We start from the raw sequence: 22416 nt of genomic DNA, 5'->3' as shown, positions 1-22416 counted from the left end.
CTGTGGGAACCCAGCAACTGCGCCGCACAGGGCCACAGAGGTGGGCAGAGAATCCGTGTCCCTTGACTGTCAGTCTTGCTGAGGGACTTTGCACAGACCCCTGGCCCTTTGAGGACAAAGATAAAGCCTGATCAGTGTTTCTGAAAATGAAAGCCAGTTTCTCTCTCACATCACGATACCTCATTCTTGCCTCGAATTGTTCTAACCCCCCTGACGCTTAGTGTGGACACAGGGCGTTTATGATGACTTAGATTCAGGGAGGGTGTGTTTTTATCGGGCTTCCCCAGGTGATTCTGATGCAGGCGGCTCAGGGACCACACCGTACAGAGCATCCTCTCCAGCTTCCACACTGTAACTGAAGAAGAGTGTCACCATCTGTCATTTGTGGGTTTCCTTTAGACTTAGAAGTGTGGCGTTTCAGAACTAAATGGTCCCTGGGAAGTCATTTACAGGCCAAGAAGCTGCAGTCTTTTACAAGTGACCTGGTCTTCTCTCACGGCCCCGTTGTTGTTGTTACTGTTGTTACACTGTTGTTGTTGTTATTTTTATTGTTGCTGTTATACTGTATTACTTCTGTGAATCTTGAGAATCATGTGCTGCCTAACGGTATATCCTGCCGCTGCCAAGGTTAGGAGTGATGGATGAAGTCTGTTTTTAATGAGAGAACCTTTAGGAATGTCTGAAGGGGAAATTGGACAAAGCTGTTGTGTTTAGAGGTGACCTCACAGATTGAAGTGTCCTGCTCTCCCCTCCCCCGATACAAATAGTGATAGTGTCCTAATGCGTTTGACAACGTGTATGACATACATAAGAATATGCCCTCTTGCATGCATGTGAGAGCGTAAATGTTATATCAGAGAAATCCACCCTTGCAACTTTCAGCTTCTCCCTTGCGTGGGGGCGGGTGGGGTAGAGGGAGGTCGTAGAAAAGGGAGCTGTGTAGACGAGTGCAAACAGTCTCGTTCAGCTTCTGTCATGGATCCTGGTGGGGTAATGCTCATTACTTATCTGAATGAAAGACCTTGATAATCATCTGTATCTATGTTAGATTAACATGGACACCAAGGTAGGCGCAGCTCGCTGGAATGATGATAGGAAGAGTCAGGATAGCTTTCTGCTGGACAGTCACTTAAAAGGTTTCCACAGCGTTGTTGGTGCAGCCTCAGGATTAAAGTTGCCATCTTTAGAAAGCTGGATGTTCTTAGAATGTTTATTGCACTTATGTGATACAGAGTTTAGTACTGACCTTCCTGGTTCAGATCTTGATAGTTTTGTTACCCAGTTTAATAATTTATCCATTATTACTCTTTCCAGAGAAATAGGACTCGCTTAAAAATATCTTTTCTGAGTCTTTTAACTATCTTTATTTTGATTGAAATCACACAGCAACTAGAAGTACATACACAATTGAAAAATAAATGTTTTGATTCAATATGCAGAGAGATTTGTGAAAGTGAATAATAGTAATAAAAAGAATACCTTAAACTATAGTAACTTAAACGTAAAATTTTGAAACTGGAAGATTATTTCCCTTTTAAGTTCCAGGGTCATTTTAGAAAACTTTGCATTTAACTTCAAGTTATCAGTTTAAAAATTACATAAAATATGTATAATTTATTTTCAGATCTTATTTATTCTGCTATTTTGAGTTGGAGAACACAATTACATATGCTTTTTACCTGAAGTCAGCACAAATTGGAAAAAAAAATTATGGCAGTGTGTTCCAAATGAGTGAATAAATGTTCATATCTTAAATGTTAGCAGATGTTTTTGGTATTTACTCTCAAGCTGATTTATATTAGATATAACATTGCTCGTCCTTTATTTTAGGAATTTGAAGATAATTTTGATGATGAGATTGATTTCACACCACCAGCAGAAGATACTCCCTCTGTTCAATCCCCAGCAGAAGTTTTCACACTTTCAGTACCAAATATTTCACTACCAGCTCCATCACAATTCCAGCCTTCTGTAGGTAAGACCTTCCATCCTGATGTCATGTTTCCATAAATAATTTCTGAGAAGTGAGAAAGCGAGCCTTACTACTAATCATAAAAAAATTGGACTGCCTGTCTCCCCTGCTTGCTAATTTTTCTTCCTTCTGCTCTCTGGTGAAGCTGAATTCTAGTGGTCAGGCCCATTGCATTCCTGCAAAAGCTGAGTCCTTTCCTTTTGGACCTTGGCTCTGGCATAAGAGTAAATTGGTCTCCTCGATTCTTCAAAGTGGAATACTCTGACAGAGGCTCCTGGCCTCTGTGTTGGTAGGAAGGCTTCTCTGCCAGTTCTCAACACTGCCTGTCTGGCTGACTAGGACACTGCTGTTTTCTACTGGGATGTCCTGCGTTTGGATATTACTTTTCATGCTAAGATAGAAGATAGAGGTTTGACTAGATGTTAATTAATTTCTTATTATAAAATAGGGTATCACTAGTGGTTCAGTAATTAGGGATTTCTAATACTGCTGAGAAGGTTCTTTAAGTCTTTGTAGGTACCAAGCCTGCCTTGGTACTGCACACACAGTGGTGTATGGTTAAGGGCAGTATAAACTGAACAGTTGATTAATATTGCTATAGGCTGTATTTTAAAAAAAGCTAGCTAAAACATGACACAGCTGGTGTGTTTCATACAAAATATTTATATGTGGTGTGAGGTAATGATCCAGGTTAATTCTACAGGTGGATGACTAGTTGTCCCAGCAACAAGTTTTGAGGAGACGGTTCTTCCCGCCTTGAATTGTCTTGGCACCCTTGTTGAAAATCAGTTGACCATATTCGTTTAGGTTAATTTCTGGACTTTCAGTTGTATTCCATTGATCTATATGTCTATCCTTATGCCAGTACCACACTGTTTTGATTATTGTAGCATTGTAGTAAGATTTGAAATTGGGAAGTATGTGTCTTCCAACTTTTTTTTTTTTCTAGATTGTTTTGGCTATTCTGAGTCCCTTGCAATTCTGTATGAATTTTAGGATCAGTTTTTCCATTTCTGCAAGACAGGCCACTGGAATTTGTGTGTGTGTGTGTGTGTGTGTGTGTGTGTGTGTGTGTATGTATGTGGGCGTGTGTGCACCCATGCATGCATATCATTTGATTCCCTTCTCATTCCCTTTTGTGTATATTTTTTATATTTTTAAAAAGTGATTATAATGGGATTACAATTACCTTAAATTTATAACAACTGAGTTTGAATTTATAACAACTGAATTTATATTCACCAACATATAAAACCTGTTCCTTCCCTTTATATTGACACACATTACAGCTTTATACATTGTGTGCCCATTAACATAGATTTATTGTTGACCTTTGAACAACGAGGGGGTTAAGGGTGCTGACCCACACCCCACACAACCATGCACCCCCCAGCCCTGCACACAGTCGAAAATCTGTGTATAACTTTATAGTCGGCCTTCTGTATCCATGGTTCTGCATCCAACTGTGGATTGTGTAGTGCTACAGTATATATTGAAAAAAATCTACATTTAAGTGGACCTGTGCAATTCAAACCTGTGTTGCTCAAGGGTCAACTATACAGTTTTTTAATGTGTTTGTCTTTTAAGTCATATAAGAAATAAAAAAGGAGCTACACACAAAAATGCAATAATACTGGCTTTTATTTTACCTATGTAGTTACCAGAAATCTTTATTTCCTCATATGACTTCTAGTTACTCTTTAATGTCCTTTTATTTTAGCCTGAAGGACTCCCTTCAGCATTTCTTATAGGGCAGGTGTACTGGCAGCAAACTCCCTAAACTTGTTTATCTGGGAATGTCTTAATTTCTCCTTCATTTTTAGAGGACAGTTTTGCTAGGTATAGAATTCTTGGTTGATGGTACTGTTCTTTAGCACTTTATATATGCCATCCCACTGCTTTCTGGCCTCCATGGTTTCTGATGAGGCATGGAACTGTTATTCTTATTGAAGATCCCTTGAATGTGATGACTTGTTCTCTCTTGCTGCTTTCAAAATTCTCTATCTTTGGTTTTTGATAGTTTGATTATAATGTGTCTTGGTGTGGATCTCTGAGTTTATCTTACTTGGACTTTGTTGAACTTCTTAGATGTATAGATTCATGTTTCTCATAGACTTGAGACATTTTTTACCATTATATCTTCAAGTATTCTTTCTGCTTCCTTTTCTCCCTCATCCTCTGGGGCTCTCGTTATATGTACGTTGGTCTACTTGATGGTATCCCACAAGTCCCTTAGACTTCATTCATTAATGTTTTCATTCTTTTTTCTTCCTGCTCCTCAGATTGGATAATTTCATTTGACCTCCCTTCAGGTTTACTGATTATTCTGTCTGCTCAAATCTCTTGTTGAAACCCTCTTGTGATTTTTTTTTTTTTTTTGGTTATTGCACTTGCAGCTCCAAAATTCTATTTGGCTCCTTTTAATAATTTCTATCACTTTATTGGTCTTCTCTATTTATTGGAATATCATTCTCTCAGTTTCCTTTGGTTCTTTGTCTGTGGTTTCCTTTAGCCCTTTCAGCATGTTTAAGACAGTTGATTTAAGGTCTTGTCCAGTAAGGCCAATGTCTGTTTTCTCAGGGACATTTTCTTTTAAATATCTTTTGTACCAGTGCATGTAGCATTCTTTATTGTTTTTTATTTGGTTTGTAATTTTTTGTTGAAAACTGGACATTTTGAATAATATGCAAAAAAAGAAGAAAATAGAAAGGAAACAAATGACAGATGCTGTCTAGGTCCTGGCAGACTGGCTCTATGTTGGGGCAGGTCCTCAGCCTGGCCGCTGACAGCTCTGCCTTAGCCTTCACTTCCTGCTTTGCTGAGCATGAGATTTGCCAGAGGTGAAGCCTCTGTTCTTCTCGGGCCTCTTCTGAGTGTGTGTGCTTCCCTGGGCATGCAAGTGGCTCTCTAAGTTTCCCTGTTTGTGTAATAATAGCTTTTTTTAAAAAAAAAGCCCATATCCCTGCAAACCCCCCAAATTTCACTGGGCTTTTCTGCTAAAGCTCCAACCTGTCTGTTATTGCCTCAGTTGGGTTTTTTTATTTGCCCCGGGCAGCAGCGCCTTGTCCAGTTGGCTTTCGTTGTTTTTGAGGCACGTGAAGCCTCTCCATCCTGATAGAGCCCAAGTTAGGTGGAACAAGGGGCACCACTGCAGCAGGCCTTCCGGGAAACCCCAGTCAGGTCAAAAAGAAGCACAGTTCCTGGGGAAGAAGGTCACTGTGCTCCCTCTGAAACCAGCACCCACTCTGGCACATGGGTCATCTTTAAGATGTGCTGTGAGAGAGGTAGGACATGAGTAAATTAAAGGCCACAAAGCAAGTCTCCCTGTTTCAGTGGCCTTCCTCCTTGTTCTCTTTGGTTGCTATAAACTTTTTACACTCTCCAGAGTTCTGATAAGGTTGATGCTTACAGTTTTTTGACAAGATTTTCAGTGTTTCTAGGGAGGGACAGCCCCGGAGGTCCCTACTTCGCCATAAAAGTAAGGACTGAGTAAAGGCCAGTGAGGTGGTGGTGACTGGTGGTGACTGGTGGTTATAGTAGGGTAGTTGGTCAGAGGATTCTGTGCAAGAGCTTAAAGTCAGGGCAGGATACTCATTCACAAATACTGTCAGTTTTAAAATTTGAGACCGTTTTGGCATTATTAGTTTGAGAGAGATGTTTTATGTATTTATTTCTACTTTATTATCACAAACATTAAACTTATGTTAGTGTTTGTACTTTATAGGTTATATATTTAATATTTATTTCAGTTAAATACTTATCTTTAGTTTTCAATGTTCTTTTTCCTACAGAAGGTTTGAAGTCTCAAGTTGCCCGCCACAGTCTAAACTATATACAGGAAATTGGAAATGGCTGGTTTGGAAAGGTAAAGTTTGTTCGCTTTCATTTTTTCCCCTCCTACTTATACTGTTTAGAATTTAAAGCTAATTAAGACTTGTGTTATGTGACATTCCATATACTGTCTGCACACTATGGTACCAATTGAATTTCTCCATTGGCCCCTGAAACCATGTGGAAGTGTGAGCGTCAGCATTCCTGGGTGTGTGAGTTTTTCCAAGAAGGTCTTTTATTTCTATATCAGAGACTTTTCTAGTTGTTGGCAGACAACGGTAAGAAGGGAAAAGAGATGGGAATTTTAGAAGCTTTTTGTCCTCCTCAAATTATTTGTTTCTTCTTTCTTCTCCCCCTTCGCTTATGACACTTAAACCACTTTATAATAGATGGGTAGTATGGTTATAATTAAAACCATTGTGAAGAACTGTTGTGTTTCTCGTAGCCTGTCAAGTGACCTATAATAACACACTTTGTTGATCTTTTTACCACAGAAGGAATGATCTTCCTTACAACAACTCTTTCTATGATGGAGCAATCATTCTTTGTAAAAGGGTGTAACTGAGCGATCATTGCATCATAAGCGGGGCGGTCACGACCAGAAGACGCGTTTGCTCTGTAGTCAGCCGTCTCACGCTTCTGTCCTTCTGATAAGAGTTGTCTGTCCTGTATCTTTTATGTCGTCCAAACTTTGTTAGTTACCAGATCTTCTAAGCCATTTAGCAAAACCTGTTATGTGTCAGACGTTGTTCTTGGTGCTGGGAGTATGATGTGGAGGAAGATGGTAAAGTCCTGGCCTGTGGAGTCCTGGGAATGTAGCAGCAAACGAGATGGAACCCTTGCCCTGACAAAGCTGAAATTTCTAGTTGGGGCTGGGGGGTGATCAGACAGTAAACAGTCAATGGTAGGAGACAGGAGGGGTAGGGGAGCCAGGGGACATGAGGTATTTCCTGCATTTAGAGACTTTGACTTTTCCTCAGAGGGGGCTAGGAAGGTGCTTCAGGATCTGGGGATGAGTGACATCACCTGGCTTATGGGTTGAGAGGATCGCCATGTTGTAGAGGGCCACGGGGAAGCAGGGAAATTGGTAAGAAGGCTGCCGCAATTGTCTAGGGAGAGTTGCAGGCAGGCTTGGACCTGGATGATAGCATGGAGAGGTCGAGGTTCCAACAGGAGCACACAGGACTTGGGATGGAGCAGATACGGAGTCGGGAGAGGGAAAGAAGTTAAGGATGATGGCTTATGGCCCGATTGGCAAGAAGCATGGAGTTGCTGTGATCTGAGGTGGGAAAGACTAGGGAGAAGCAGACGTGGAGGAGGAAGATGGGTTCACTTTTGGATACATCAGGGGTGAGATGGCTCTCAGATGTGCAAATGGAGATACCATGTAGGCAGCTGGAAATGCAAATTGAGAGTTCAAGACAGAGATATAAACTTGGGAGAACTCAGTGTAGAGGTGGTACTTGAGGCTAGATGAAATCACCGAGAATGCTAACACAGAGGAGAGGGGGAGGCACAAGGATCGAGCCCTGAGGCCCCGCAGCGGGGAGGTCAGCACAGTCAGGGAGACCCTGTGAGGGAGACAGAAGAGTCAGCCAGTGAGTAGGAGAGGGCACAGGAGAGAGGAGCATTATTCTGAAGGTCTGAGGAGGAGCTCCAGAAGATGAATTGCAGTAGATGCTGTGGACACACTGAGCAAGATGAAGGCTGGAGAATTAGGACCCAGCAGCATGCAGTCCATGGTATCCTCAAAAGATTCAGTGCTTGTGACTTCAAAAGGGCCATGTCACATCCTCACGTGTGATGGGTTCCAGGGAGAAACTGGAGATGGCACATTTAGACAACTCTGTTGAGGAGTTTTAGTCTAAAAGGGAACAGAGAAATGATGAGCTGTTTGGGCCCATCCAAGGGCCAAGGGAAGGTTTTTTGATTGTTTTTTTTTATAGTATGTGCTGCTATTTTAGCATGTTTATATGGGAGGGGGGACTGATACTGTGGGAGGGGGTGTAAGCGTAGAAGGGATCCATAGCATTATTGTAGGACTTGGTCTTAGGCCCAGGGACAGTTTCTCTCCTGAAATGGGAGCAGAAACAGGATGTGTACACAGGTGCAGGTGGATTCGGTGTTAAAATGAGCAGGTTCACTTCTGATCATTTTATTCAGTAAATAGGAGGCCCGTTTGAAATGCAGGCGTGAAAAGATGTACGTGAAGTTTGAACAAGAGGAGAATGTGGGAAAGTATATCGACTGGGGAAATGGGGGTGGTGGTGAGCAGCGCTGAGGACCCTCACAGATTTAAAATGAGACCACTCATCGTGGCTTTTTTCTACTTTTGGTGCTTTTTATTGTAGGCAAGTAGATGGATTTAAGCAGCACCGAGGCTTGGCTGAGCTAATAGACCTCAGTGAGAGGGCGCGGGGGTGATGGGAGTGAAGGGTCGTGGGCTCTAAGCTGTCAGGGAGGGGAGCGGGGCCTGCAGTCAGGACAGGAGGGTGGAAAAGCGGGATCATTAGTGGATTGGGGGGCAAGTTGTGCACTTATTGGATTAGACTGTTGAAGTAAGTGAGCTGGAAATCGAAGGATGGGTAGAGAAGAAGTTAAAATTCAAGGTTTTGGACATAACATAATTACTAGCTAGGTCTAGACCCCTGGAAGTGTTTGCTGAGATGGGCTCATAGGAAAGATGAGTGGGAGTGAGGTCAGAGAACTGAGAGGTCCCAGTGTTGAGTGAATAGTCCCTGCATATGTTGCCCTCCAAGGATGACAACAGTGCTGGCTACAGAGAGAGAGAGACGGCGAGCCAGATCATTGCACTGGTCCCCTAGTTATTCTCCCCTCTTTGCAAATCAACACCATGGACGTGTTAGGCTTGTTATATCTGTGCAAACTCGTTATTTGAAACAGAGGATATGGCTTAGTTAATTATCAGAGTTTCCTGTTCTATGCATTCTTCTGCCCTTATATTCCTAATATAACATTAAATTCTGTTCAGGTTCTTATTCTCTATTTTCAGGGCATTAAAATTAATCTATTTTATAAAAATATAAAAAACCTATTTTAAAAGGAAGCCTTTTAGTTCTGACCATTCTCAAATTAGATAAAAATCTTTACTTCATCATCATTTTCATCTTAAATATTGTATTTCATCTTGAATAGTGCCTTTGTATTGTCCTATATTAATACTTAATATATCACTTGTAGCTTGTTCTTATTTTCATTCGCATTTTGTGTTCTGTTAATTTCATGGAGTGTTTTTTCCCTGTGTTTTGACTGAAGCTTTAGTACAAGATAAAGGCCTGGAATAACTGGCATGCCATGGATTTTTAAAGCTATAATGCAATGATAGTTTGTACACTGGCTGTTTGTCAGTTTATTTTGTCCTATGTGAAGTAGACATAACAAAATAACACAACTCATTTGAAGTGTTTTTGAGAAATATTTGGGTTATATTTGAACCAAACTAATAAATTACTCTTCTGTAATATCATTGGCAATTTCTGTTAAAGTATAAAACATTTTTAAGTAAATAGAAAAGAAGTACATATAAATATATGAATGTTGTAAACACCTGATGACTGTTTTAAAACTTAAGGAAATATTTTAGCTTTCCAAGCTTTTCGTGAGGTAGAATTTAAAATAATGGAAAGCCATCTGACTGTTGCTTAATTTGTTTTCCTGTATTCCATTTCCTGGTAAGTGTAACGTACTTCTTTATCATGTTGATGGAAGTGAAGTGAAAAACTATTCTTTGGTTTTAGGTGCTCCTTGGAGAGATCTACACGGGCACTAGTGTAGTGAGAGTAATAGTGAAGGAGTTAAAAGCAAGTGCGAGCCCAAAGGAACACGATACTTTTTTGAAAAATGGAGAACCATACTAGTAAGTAAACCGTAATGAATGTTTTGTAAACGTGGTCTGTGGTCTGTTGAAAATCAGGTGTTTAAAACGCCTTTGGGATTTCTGCTTGTAAAATACAAAATTTAAATAAGATCCAGAGTCTCATAGCATAAGACCCAAAATGTCCAGGTTTCAGCTGAAATCACTGATCTTTCCAAGAACCAAGAGAACTCAACTAAGTAAGAAAAGACAACAGATGGTGGGAATGTAATTTGGTGCAGTCACTGTGGAAAACAGTATGGAGATTCCTCAAAAAACTAAACGTAGAGTTGCCAAATGGTCCAGCAATCCCACTCCTGGATGGGTCCAGCAATCACACCCCCAGACGAAATTCTAATTTCAAAGAGATACATGCACCCCTCTGTTCATAGCAGCACTATTCACAATAGCCAAGACATAGAAACAACCTAAATGTCCATCAACAGAGGAATGGATAAAGAAGATGTGGTACATTATATATAATGGAATACTACTCAGCCATAAAAAAGAATGAAATAATGCCATTTGCAGCAACATGGATGCAACTAGAGATTATCAAACTAAGTGAAGTAAGTCATACAGAGAAAGACAAATATCGTATGATATCACTTATATGTGGAAGCTAAAATATGACACAAATGAACTTTTTTACAAAACAGAAACAGACTCACAGATATAGAGAATAGGCCTGTGGTTACCAAGTGGGAGGGGGGCCAGGGTAGGGATAGACTGGGAGTTTGGGATTAGCAGATGCACACTGTTATATATAGAGTGGATGAACAACAAGGTCCTACTGTTACAGCACAGGGAACTATATTCAATACCCTGTGATAAACCATAATGTAAAAGAATATGAAAAAGAATACATTTACAACTGAGTCACTTTGCTGTACAGTACAAATTAGCACAACATTGTAAATCAACTATACTTCAATAAAATAAACACACACAAAAAATAGAAAAGACAACAGATACCAACACCAAGATGACAGAGATGTTAGGATTATCTGACAAGGATTTTAAAGCAGCTGTTGTAAAAATGCTTCAAAGAGCAATAAATTATAGTACCCTGGGACTTCCCTGGTGGCATAGTTGTTAAGAATCCGCCTGCCAGTGCAGGGGACACGGGTTTGAGCCCTGGTCTGGGAAGATCCCACATGCCATGGAGCAACTAAGCCTATGTGCCACAACTACCGAAGCCCACATGCCTAGAGCCTGTGCTCTGCAACAAGAGAAGCCACCGCAGTGAGAAGCCCATGCACTGCAGCAAAGAGTAGCCCCCGTTCACCGCAACTAGAGAAAGCCTGTGTGCAGCAGTGAAGACCCAACATAGCCAAAAATAAAATAAATAAATAAATTTATATTTTAAAAAATTCTAGTACCCTTGAAACAAATGAAGAAAACAAAGTTTCAGCAAAGACATAGACTACATAAAGAACACCAAAGTGGACACTTTAGAACTGAAAAATATAATAATCAAAGTAAAAACTCAGTTGGATGAGTTCAACAGCAGAATGGAGAGGACAGAGGAAAAAATCAGTGAAGTTGAAGATAAAACAATAAATATCACCCAGTTCAAACAACAGAAAGAAAATATGCTTAAAAAAGTGAAAAGTGCCTCAGGGACTTGGGGGACTTGAACAAAAGATCAAGACATCCCAGATTGAAAGGAGATAGAAAGTGGATAGAAAAAGTATTTGAAGAAATATTAACTGGAAAATGTTCCACATTTTGAAAAGACAAACCTACAGATTCATAAGTTGATCAAATCTCAAACAGGATAAACCCAAAGAAATTCATGCCAGCGCACATCATAATCAAAACTTCTGAAAGTGAAAGACAAAAAAATCTCAGAAGCCGGGAGAAAGAAACACGGACAAGTCTCAAATCAATAACCTAAGCTCATACTTTAAAGGACCAGAAAAAGAGGAGCAAGATGAACTCAAAGCAAACAGAAGGAGTAGATATTAAAGATAAGAGCAGAGGTCGATAAAATTGAAAACAGCAGATAAAAATCATTGAAACATAAAGTTGGCTCTTTGGAAAGATAATAAAATTGACAAACCTCTAACAAGACTGACAGAGAATGAAAGAGAAGACACAGATTCCTAATATCAGGAATGAAAGAGACCCTACAGACATCAAAAGGATAATAAGGGACAAACAGCTCTACGTATATATATATTTGACAGCTTAGATGAAATGAACCAATTACTCAAAAAGCACAAACCACCACGACTCACCCAATATGAAATAGGTTATTTGAATAGAGCTATAATCCTTGAAGAAATGGAGTTTGCAACTTAAAAGCTCTCAAAAAGAGTCCCCAGGCTTAGACAGTTTGACCAGAGCATTCTACAAAACAACTAAAGATGAATTAATGCCAGTTCTACACAATATTTTCTAGAAAATAGAAGAGGAGGGAACACTTCCTAACTCATTTTATGAAACCAGTATTACCGTGATACCAAAACTTGACAAAGTGCAAAAAGGAAAACTGTAGACCGATATCTGTCAACGATGTTGATGCAGAAATTCTAACCAAAATATTAGCAAATATATAAAAAGTTATATATCATGACCAATTGGAATTTATTCCAGGAATGCCAGTGTGATTCAGTATTTGAAAATCAATCAGTGTAGTCCACCATAATTACTGGGTAAAGAAGAAACATCACATGATCCTGTCAGTTGATGGAGAAAAACATTTGACAAAACTCCACACTAATTCATGATAAAAACTCTTTGAAAACTAGAAATAGATGAGAATCTCCACTTATTAAAGAACATCTACAAAAAATCTACATCTAGCATCATACTTAATGGTGAAAGACTGAATGCTTTTATCCCTAAGATCAAGAAAGACGTAGATGTTCGCTCTCATCCCTGCTATTCAATAAGAGCCAGAAGTTCTAACTAGCTCAATAAGGCAAGAAAAGGAAACATTCAGAAGCCTGTAGATCAGAAAGAAAGACCTAAGTGTCTGTGTTTATATGCAGAAAACGTTTATGCAGAAAATCCCAAGTAATCTCCAAAAAAAAAAAAAAAATCCCCTAGAACTAGTAAGAGAGAATTCAGCAAGGCTGCAGGATGCATGGTCAACATACAAAAGTCAGTTTTATTTCTGTGTACTATCAATGAACATGTAGAAACCAACTTTAAAATAACTTCTATATTCACTCAAAAACGAAAAAGAAATACTTAACTACATGTACAGGACTTGTATGCTGAAAACTATAGAAACTGATGAAAGAAATCAAGGTCTAAATAAACGAAGAGACATACCATATTCATGGGTTGGAAGATTCGTGAAGATGTCCGTTCTTCCCAGTCAGATTCCTGCAATTCCTATCAAAATCCCAGCAAGATTTTAAAAACCTATATACAAGATTATTCTAAAATTATATATAAAGGCAAAAGTAGGATAGGTGAAACAAGTATGAAAAATAAGAATAAAAATTGGAGGAATCATTTGACCCAATTTCAAGACCTTATATAGCTATGTAATTAGGACTGTGTTTTTGGCAGAGAGATAGACAGAACTCAACAGTAAAAAACAAAAATAAACAAAAGACATCAAGTGACACCAAAGAGGATCTATGGATGGCAATGAAAAGATCAACGTCATTAACTAGGGTAATTACAGTCATGATGAGAGACCACTTCACAAGTATTAGGAAAGCTAAAATAAAACAGCAACAATACCAGATGCTGGTGAGGATGTGGAGAAACTGGATCTCTCACACATTGCTGGTGGGAATGTAAAATGGTACAGCCACTTTGGAAAACAGTTTTGACAGTTTGTTAAAAAACTAAACATACGCTTACCACTGTATGTATTAGTCAACGTTCTCCAGAGAAACAGAGCCGGTAGAATCTGTAGATAGATAGATGGATGGATGTATGGATGTATGGAAAGATGGATAGATGGATAGATGGATGGATGGATAGATAGGTAGATGGATGGATAGATAGATACATAGATGAATGGATAGAGGGATGGATGGATGGACAGAGAGGTAGAGAGAGAGATGGATGGATGGATGGATGGATGGAGAGATGGATGGATGGATGGATGGATAGCGAGAGAGAGATAGATGGATAGATAGGTAATTTATTTTAGGGAAATGGCTCATGCAGTTATGGAGACTGGCAAGTCTGCAGGGTGGACCAGCAGGCTGGAGACCCAGAGCAGAGCCACTGTTCAGTTCATGTCCAAGGCCATCTGCTGGCAGAATTCCTTCTTCACTGGGTGAGGCTAGTCTTTGTTCTTTGGACAAAGCCCACCCACATTTTGGAGCACCGTCTGCTCTTACTGAAAGTCCACTGATTTAAATGATGATCTCATCCAAAACCACCTTCACAGAAGTGTCCAGGATAATGTTTGACCAAATACCTGCATTGTGGCTCAGCCACGTTGACAGAAAATTAACCGTCACACCTTGTAACCCAGCTGTTGCACTCCTAGGCACTTAGCACATAGAAATGAAGACTTACTTCCATACAAAATCTCTTGTGTGATTATTTGTAGCGGCTTTATTTATAGTAGCCTCAAACTGGAAAAATTAAAATGCCCTCTACAGGTGACCGGGTAAACAAACTATGGTCCATCCAGCCATGGAATCCTGCTCAGTAGCAGAAGGGAAGGGACTGCTGATGCAGGCAGTGACTCGGGTCATCTGGAGGGCATTGTGTTGAGTGAAAAAAATCAATCTCAGAGGGCCACATACTGTGTGATTTCACTTACATAGTATTCTCAGAATGAGAACATTATAGAAAAGGAGACCAGATTCGTGGTTGCCAGGGCTGAGGAATGGTTGGGGGCGGCGGCAGTGTGACTAGAAAGGGGTAGCAGAAAGGGGTAGCATGGGAGATCTTCGTGGTGGGGGGCAGTTCTGCATTTCTGCTGAGCGGTGGTTGCACAAATCCACACATGTTGATAACAGGACTTGCAAGCCACACACACACCGCACCCTAGTGTCAGGGCCCTAGTTTGGGGATTGCACTGATAGTGTCAGGTGTCACCAGTGGGAAAAACTGGGTGAAGGGGACATGGGACCTCTTTGTACTATCTTTGCAACTTACTCTTAATTCATTATTGCTTCAAAATAAAGTTTTGAAGTTTAAAAAACCATTTTGGCATATCTTTTTTTTTTAACTTTGTTTTAGACAAAATATTTTCCAAAAAGAGTTTGTGTGCTGTGATTTATGAAAATAGTATATAAGCCAGATAGCCTAAGAGGTAACTGAGTATTTTATTATGTGGATTGAAATGCCCATGGCATATAGTTTGCCTTCTTTTAAACGATGCTTCAAAATGATATCTGTAAAGTTAAATCACTAAAGTTACAGGTTCTTATGTTAGGAGATGTTTTAATTTGTGAAAATGTTCGCCTGATTGGCCTTGAATTACTTAATCATTACATGACTGAGAATACATCTGTTAAATAGAATCTTAATTGTGCTCTTTTCAGTTGATCATATTTAAATCGTTAAGAATGTTAAATTTGCGGTTACTGTTTGAGCAATTCTACTAGCCTGCTCCCTCATGAACAATACTATGACTTTTATTTTTACCAGTATTCTTCAGCATCCAAATATTCTTCAGTGTGTTGGACAGTGTGTAGAAGCAATCCCCTATCTTCTGGTGTTTGAGTTCTGTGACTTGGTAAGTTTTCAGTAGAAATTCAAAGTCAAGTATTCAGAAGTTTTTACCAAAGTGTTTTTGACAGATAGAAATGCTGGATGAGGGACTGCTTTCACTTCTGTCCCAGCTAGTTAATTCCAAAGAAAAATTATTAATAAACTTGATATATTAGCTTTCAGTGGGTTATATTATAGTAACCCCCCCAAATCTCAGTGGCTGATAAGAGCAAAGTGATTCTCATTGGCTCTGGGTCAGCTTCAGCTCTGTTCCAGGCTATGTTCACCTCTACCCCAGGGTCAGTGTTTTATTCTATCTGTAGATGCTGGGGAGAAAAACGTGTATTCTGGTGATCTGTACAGTATGTCTGTATGGATCTTTTGGGTCAAGTTTATGAGGCTGTTCAAATCTCCTGTATCCTTCTGATTTGTGGGGAGGGGGCAGGGACAGAGGGAGCCTGGGTCAGTTTTCTATCAGTTATTGAGAGGCATGTTAAAATTTCCTGCTCTGATTATGGATTTTCCTTATTTTTCATTATAGTTCTAGTTGTTTTGCTTTGTACATTTTGATACCCCGCTGTGTCAGGGATCCAAATTTAGAGTTGATATAACTTCCCTTAATTTGAAACTTTTATCATTATGAATGCAATCTCTTTAAGATTAAAAGCATTACTGAGGATTAAGTCTGTTTTTATTGATGTTAATGTAGTTAGGCCAGCTTTCTTTTGGTTAGAATTTGCCTGGTTTATCTCTGTCAGTCGTCTTCTCTGGTTGACATCTCTTGTAAATAGCTTATGGTTAGAATTTTATTAACCTGTCCGTCTCGGTCACTTAACATGGAACAGGTCATCCATTTATGTTTATTGTACCTACGAGATATTTGGAATGTTATGTGCCTGTCGTGTATTATTTTTCTTACCTGTTTCAACTTTTCTTTTTTGCTTTTTTTTCTAGCCTTCTTTTAGATTCTTGAATTTTTTTGTTTGTTTCAGTTTTCCCCATCTACTATTTTAGATACTGTTTCTTAATTTTGTGTATGGTTACACTAGAAGTTACAACATGCATATTTAGTGTAACAAGGTCTAAAATTAATCAATATTTTAACCCTTCTCCTGAGATGCTGGGACCTCATCAAGCTCTCTCTCCATGTAAAGAAACCAGAGTTAATCCTACTTTTCTGTGCCCTCCCCACGTTTCCCCCGTCGTGGAGGGTGCTTCCTGATTGAACACTTGGTGTAGAAAGGCAGCGTGCTGTTCTCAAGGGACCCAGAGAGAAAACTGGCCATTGTCCTCTAGGCCTCCTACTTAGAGGGAGCAGACACGTGATAATTGCCATTTAGCCTTATTATTTAATAGAGGCACGAGAACGAAGAGGAAGGAGTTCGCAAGGATGTTTCTCATAGTTTTATTGCGTAGCTGGTTTTGATTATCTCAGAATTATCAGAGCTATGGTATGTATGATCCTTACTTATCATAATATGAAAATAACTCCTTTTAGTCTAGCTCTTGGTGACCAGTATGATAGGTGACACAGCAGGTGAGGAAAGAAGACCAAAGATGCATTTTTTTGTGATGAGACAAGTCTGCTTGTCAGAGTTCTGCTTTTCTGAGACATTTAATGGTATCTCTTTTGGGTCCCTAAGCTCCTGATATTAATTATAAATAACAGTGGGAACGTTCTTCATGAGTGACTGTAACAGAAATAGCAGCGGGAACCACCATCTTCTTGAAGTCGCACGTTTCCAGGCTAATCGAGGTGGTTTATAAAACTAGCTCATGTACTTTGGCATTTTCTTATTCTTTACCCTGTTTGTCCGTTCCTGAAAGTTTTACTAGACAATGTTGTTGTTTTTCCTGGAATAGTAAAAGCTTAATGTTTTCTTCTAAGTGGGTTCAGGTAGTGGGTTTAGTTTTAGTGCTGTTCTAATTTGTTTTTGCTTTTGTTTTTTTTCAATTTTATTTATTTATTTTTGGCTACATTGGGTCTTCGATGCTGCGCGCGGGCTTTCTCCAGTTGTGGCGAGCGGGGGATACTCTTCATTGCGGCGCGTGGGCTTCTCATTGCAGTGGCTGCTCTTTGTTGTAGAGCACAGGCTTAGTTGCTCCTCCACATGTGGGATCTTCCCGGACCAGGGCAGGAACCTGAGTCCCCCACATTGGCAGGCGGATTCTTAACCACTGTACCACCAGGGAAGTCCCCAACATTCTTTTTATAGAATTTTTCCCTCGTACTTTTCTATCTCAGATTTAAATGCGTATTCTCCAAGTACTGACACTAGACTAAGTATTCGGAACATACATATTTACTTACCTACATTTCTGTTGGCTTTCATATTTTGGGGTGAAGATTATGGATACAGCCCTCCAGAATTAGGAAATGTGACTTCTTGAAACACATTTTATGTGACTCTCCTAAGTCATGTTCACTCCTCAGTCACTCCTGAAGGCTGAACATCTGGAAAGAGCCCATCCCCACCAAAAGCTTTCACTGGCAGTGAGAGCTAGTAGCCGTTTTTATTTAAGTGCACTGCCCAAGGGTACATTGATCAATAGTAAAATTAAAAATAATTTTCTCCCCGAAATTAAACTAGAATTCCCACATGATCTGGCAGTTTCACTTCTAGGTACATATATCCACACAGTTGGGAGCAGGGTCCCATCTTCATGCCCGTGTTCACAGCAGCATTATTCACAGTAGCCACGAGGCAGAAGCAGCCCAGGTGTCCATCAGTGGTTGAACAAATAAAATTGGGTCTATCCATACACTGGAGTATTATTCAGCCTTAAAAAGGAAGGAAATTCTGCCACATGCTGCAATATGGAAGAACCTTGGGGTCATTATGCTCAGTGGAAGAAGCTAAGTCACAAAAACACAGATACTGTAGGATTCCACTTATATGAGGTCCCTGGAGTGGTCAGACTCACGGAGACGGAAGGTAGAAGGGTGGGTGCCGGGGGCCGGCGGGAGGAGGGGATGGGGGAGTCAGTGTTTAATGGGGACAGACGTTCAGTTTGGGAAGGTGAAGAGAGTTCTGTGGGTAGACGGTGGTGATGGCTGCACAGCAGTGTCAGTGTCCTTAATGCCACTGAACTGTACACTTAGAAATACTTAAGGGTGGTAATTTTATGTTACGTGGTTCTCACCACACAAAAGACCTTGGTAATTACCTGCTATTATGGAAGGGGCTGTACCACTGTTAACTATACTTGGAGGAGGCTGGTATGCCCTTGGGAAATCTGTCAGTCAGCACCTGGAATGTCCAGCCTCATATCAAGGTAAAGGCCGTTAACCCAGGGAGCCCCCAACCGTGCCAGGCAGTGATGTCACATTTATCTCCGAGGGCAGTTTCGTTCTCATCATCTCTGGACCCTAGTAAGTTGCAGAGGGACCAGCTACTGAGCAGCAAGGGCTGGGCCTCGACCGGGGGCACTGGCCCTGCAGTTAGGTCCTTGGGGCTCAGTGTGTGCAGACACCAGGTAGCAGAAACGGTCAGCTCGTGTCAGGCCCGTGAGCCATAGAGGTGCCTTCCTACCTGGACTGCAGGGACGTTCCCAGCACACCCCAAAGCCTGGCTTCACTCGAGCCCTGCTCCCAGCCTGGATGCCCCAGAACCCTCCCAGAAAGAGGCCAGACTGAGCAGAGGGGTGTCATTCGGGGCAAAAGCACCTTCTGGCCAGGGGCCAGGGGCCAGGGGCCAGAGGCCAGAGGCCAGAGGCCAGGGGCCTGTAGCCCAGGACTGGTAATCAGCAGCTGCAGCCGCAGTGAAAGGAGCCACTGTCTTCACGTGTTCTTAGCAGGTCAGGAGCGACTGGGTGAATGTTGGCCCTTTCCGTCGCCACCAGGCAGTGACCATGCTCAGCGATAACATCTTCTAAGGAGAAAGGAGGGAATATTTTCACACTTACTTGAGTCATTCCTTGTGAGATGGAATTACCAGTCTCTGAAAAGCACTTTATCTTAGAATTTTTATGAAAGAAAATGAAAACTCTTCTGAGTTTGGTAGCTGGACCAGAGTCGCCGATGTGTACTGCTGATGGTGCAGTGTTCGTGAGGGGAGAGAACACTGCAGGGTGTTGTGTGTAACTTGTGGCCATAGGAGGTACACTGTGCTCTCACATGTCTATGCGGGCAAGATTGTTTGGGGGTAAGGGTCACTCAACAGAAATGTATGAGCACCTGTTGAGTACAAAGAGCTGTGCCCAGTGCTCTCAGGAGCACGGGTGAGTCACCCTGACCCTGCCTTTTCTGCCTGTAGAGCCAAGCGGGCCTGCCTTCAGATGCTGGTCCTGCCACTTACTTGTGTATCACCTTGGAGAGTTACCTGATCTCTTTAAGCCTCAGCGTAGACATCTGTAAAATGGGAGTGATACTGCCCACCCTGTAGGCATAGTAGGTGCTCAGGAAGTAGTAGTTATTTTTATTCATTTTTAGTTTCTCAATTGATCATAATTTAAAGGTTTGAGTAGTTCTGTGTAGCAATTCTAACTAGGCTCACTGACTCCTTTGGGAAGGCTTCACAAAGGAAGTGGCGTTTGTTCTGAGTGTGCACAGGTGGGTGGATGGACTTTCCTCCGCAGGAAAGCGTCATAGGAACAGCGTGAGCCAGGCAGGGTAGCTCAACTGTGCGTGTGGACCGGGGTGGGGGGTGGGGCGATAGATGGTCCCGCAGTGGGTGGCGTGGGGACCGGGTGAGAGAGCACTGCGTTAGGAGAGGCTAGTTGGCATCCGCTGGGAAAGATCAGCTGGAAAGGTGACAAGCCGAGACCAACTACTTGGAGGCCAGACTGCAGGCCCAGGTAAGGACAAGGAAGTAGATCACCTCCACTCTGTCCTATCTCCCATGACAGTCAGCAGTTTCTTCCTCTGTCACCGGACTCCGAAGCAAGAGATGATAGTCTTTTCTTTGCAAGGGAGCGATCTTGGTGTCGTGTGCAGATTTCCACAGTCGTCTGCGGGCCGGGCTTGCTCCAGCCGCTCAGCAGAGGCAGGGAGGCAGGGTCCCGGGCTCCCAAGGCTGTGGGAAGCTTGGCCGCTGCCCACACAGGGGTGGCAGTGTGAGGAGGGAGGGCTCCGACCTGTGCCAGGCCTTGTGCTGGGCCTGAGGTGTTTGCTTCTCCTTCACTGAGTCTACTTGCCTCAGTCTTCTTCGTTTTACAGATTAGAAAACCGGGCTGCAAGAGATGAAGGGCCTCTCGGGGCCACACCCATGCCCAACCTCAGGACCAGGCTTTCTGTCTTCTCTTCTTTGGTTAGTTGACTTGCCTGATGTCACATGGTTGCTTGTGGCAAAGTGGGGATTTTAACTGATGGCTTAATTTTATTCTATGTACTTCTGTATCAGGTAGTTTAATGGCTGTACGTTTGTCTTCCACCAGTGGGAAGCCTCCATTTTCGAATTGGCCTTTTGTACAGAAAATGCCTAGTCCGTGTCCGTGTCTTATGTGTAAATGAGTTCGTTACATAAGCCCATGCACTGGGGCCCTCCCAGGCATACAGAGATGGGTGATGTGTCCCTGCCACTCAGGAGCGGGAGTAGAAAAGAAAGGACATGGGCTTACTGTGGACCAGAGGTGCATGTGGACGGTGTCTCTCACTCGGAGCCAGCGGGAGGGACACGTGCAGAGCAATGACACGGCATCATCAGGCTTGGAAGGGGGGTGGCTGGTGGGGGCGCCACATCCCCGGGCCCTGCCAGTGGCTCCCTTCCCCACACGTGGCTGCTGCCCTGGGCCCCGAGGCCCTGGCTCTTTGTGAAAATAGATCCGGGCCTTGGTGATGGGTTGGATGTGGGCGTCTCGAGAGAGAGCAAACTCAAGAATGAGGACTTTGGTTTTGGCCTGATCCACTGGGAAAGCGGTGATGCCATTTCCTGAGATGGAGCAGATCGTCGGAGCTTTGCATTGGGTGTGTTAGGTTTGAGGTGCCTCTCAGGGCATCTAGGGAAGGGTGTCAAGTCCGCAGCTGGACAGATGAGTCTGGGGCTCAGGAGGTGGAGGGGTCTGAGTCAGAGAAATGTATGAGAGATGATTTTCAAAGCCACAGGGTGACAGAGTCACCCGGAATGAGTGTCACGGTGAGGAGGGATGAGGACCACAGACAGAGCCCTGGGCATGCCGACGCCTACAGACCAGTAAGAGGGGGAAGGTCCAGCACAGGGGCCCCAGAAAGGAGTGGCCAGTGAGCTCGGAAGAAAGCCAGGAGACCGGCGGGGAAGGAAGGAACGGACCCCTCACTTGGTCCTGCCCAGCAGGAGCAGCTAGAGCCCAGCCTGTTGGGGGGCGAGGGGTTCGAGAGAGATTGGGGGGCCAGGAGGCAGGCCAGCCAGTGCAGACCCGGCTTTTGAGGCGTCTGTCCGTGAAGAGGGGAGGGAAGTGGGGTGGGAGCGGGAACCGGGTTTGGAGGCAGAGGGCGCTTGCTGGTTCTTTGTGGGATTCACCTGAGAGGTATTTGAGCAGAGAAGGGATGGGCTCAGGGAGAATAATCCGTGATAACAGAAGGTGCTGTGCAGGTGTGGATGTTGGGGGGTGGGGCGGGACTCGAGTGGTGGAGGGAAAAGTAGGCGCAGTCAGAGGGCTTGAGGGAGTTAAGAAACCCTGGGGCTGGGGGCGTTCCCAGGGCTCCCGCCCTACCTCCCTGTCTCACTTTGTCGGTGGACACCGAGCACGCGGCTGTTGCTGCCATTCTTTCCTCCTTTCACTCAGATTTTTTTTTTTTTAATCTTTAAAATTTTCGGCTACGTTGGGTCTTCATTGCCGTGCGCGGGCTTTCTCTAGTTGCGGCGAGCAGGGGCTACTCTTTGTTGAGGAGCACGGGCTTCTCACTGCGGTGGCTTCTCTTGCTGCAGAGCACAGGCTCTAGGTGTGCAGCCTTCAGTAGTTGCGGCACGCGGGCTCAGTAGTTGTGGCTCACGGGCTCTAGAGCACAGGTTCAGTAGTTGTGGAGCACAGGCTCAGTCGTTGTGGCGCACGGGCTTAGTTGCTCCGTGGCTTGTGGGATCTTCCCGGACCAGGGCTCGAACCCGTGTCCTCTGCACTGGCAGGCGGATTCTTAACCACTGCGCCACCAGGGAAGTCCTCTAACCACTGCGCCACCAGG

At 42.7% G+C, this 22416-nt stretch overlaps 1 protein-coding gene across 3 annotated transcripts in view; it reads left to right on the top strand.

Moving 5' to 3' along the window:
* Positions 1–22416, top strand: part of LMTK2 (lemur tyrosine kinase 2) — an 82350-nt gene that overhangs the window by 29239 nt on the left and 30695 nt on the right. For 2 of the 3 annotated variants that reach the window (XM_029220068.1, XM_029220069.1), the window contains exons 3-6: positions 1831–1975; positions 5764–5837; positions 9562–9680; positions 15258–15345. In XM_029220068.1, coding sequence (XP_029075901.1) covers positions 1831–1975; positions 5764–5837; positions 9562–9680; positions 15258–15345 — 426 coding nt within the window. Of the gene's footprint in view, positions 1–1830; positions 1976–5763; positions 5838–9561; positions 9681–15257; positions 15346–22416 lie in introns of those variants that run through there. The other variant, XM_029220070.1, reaches the window with a different exon arrangement.

The sequence above is a fragment of the Monodon monoceros genome, unplaced genomic scaffold (genome assembly GCF_005190385.1).
Source record: "Monodon monoceros isolate NGI ecotype Baffin Bay Population unplaced genomic scaffold, NGI_Narwhal_1 Super_Scaffold_13, whole genome shotgun sequence".
Taxonomy (NCBI): Eukaryota; Metazoa; Chordata; class Mammalia; order Artiodactyla; family Monodontidae; genus Monodon; species Monodon monoceros.
The sequence above is the reverse complement of the archived record's forward strand: the minus strand, read 5'-3'. Positions and strand labels throughout refer to the sequence as shown.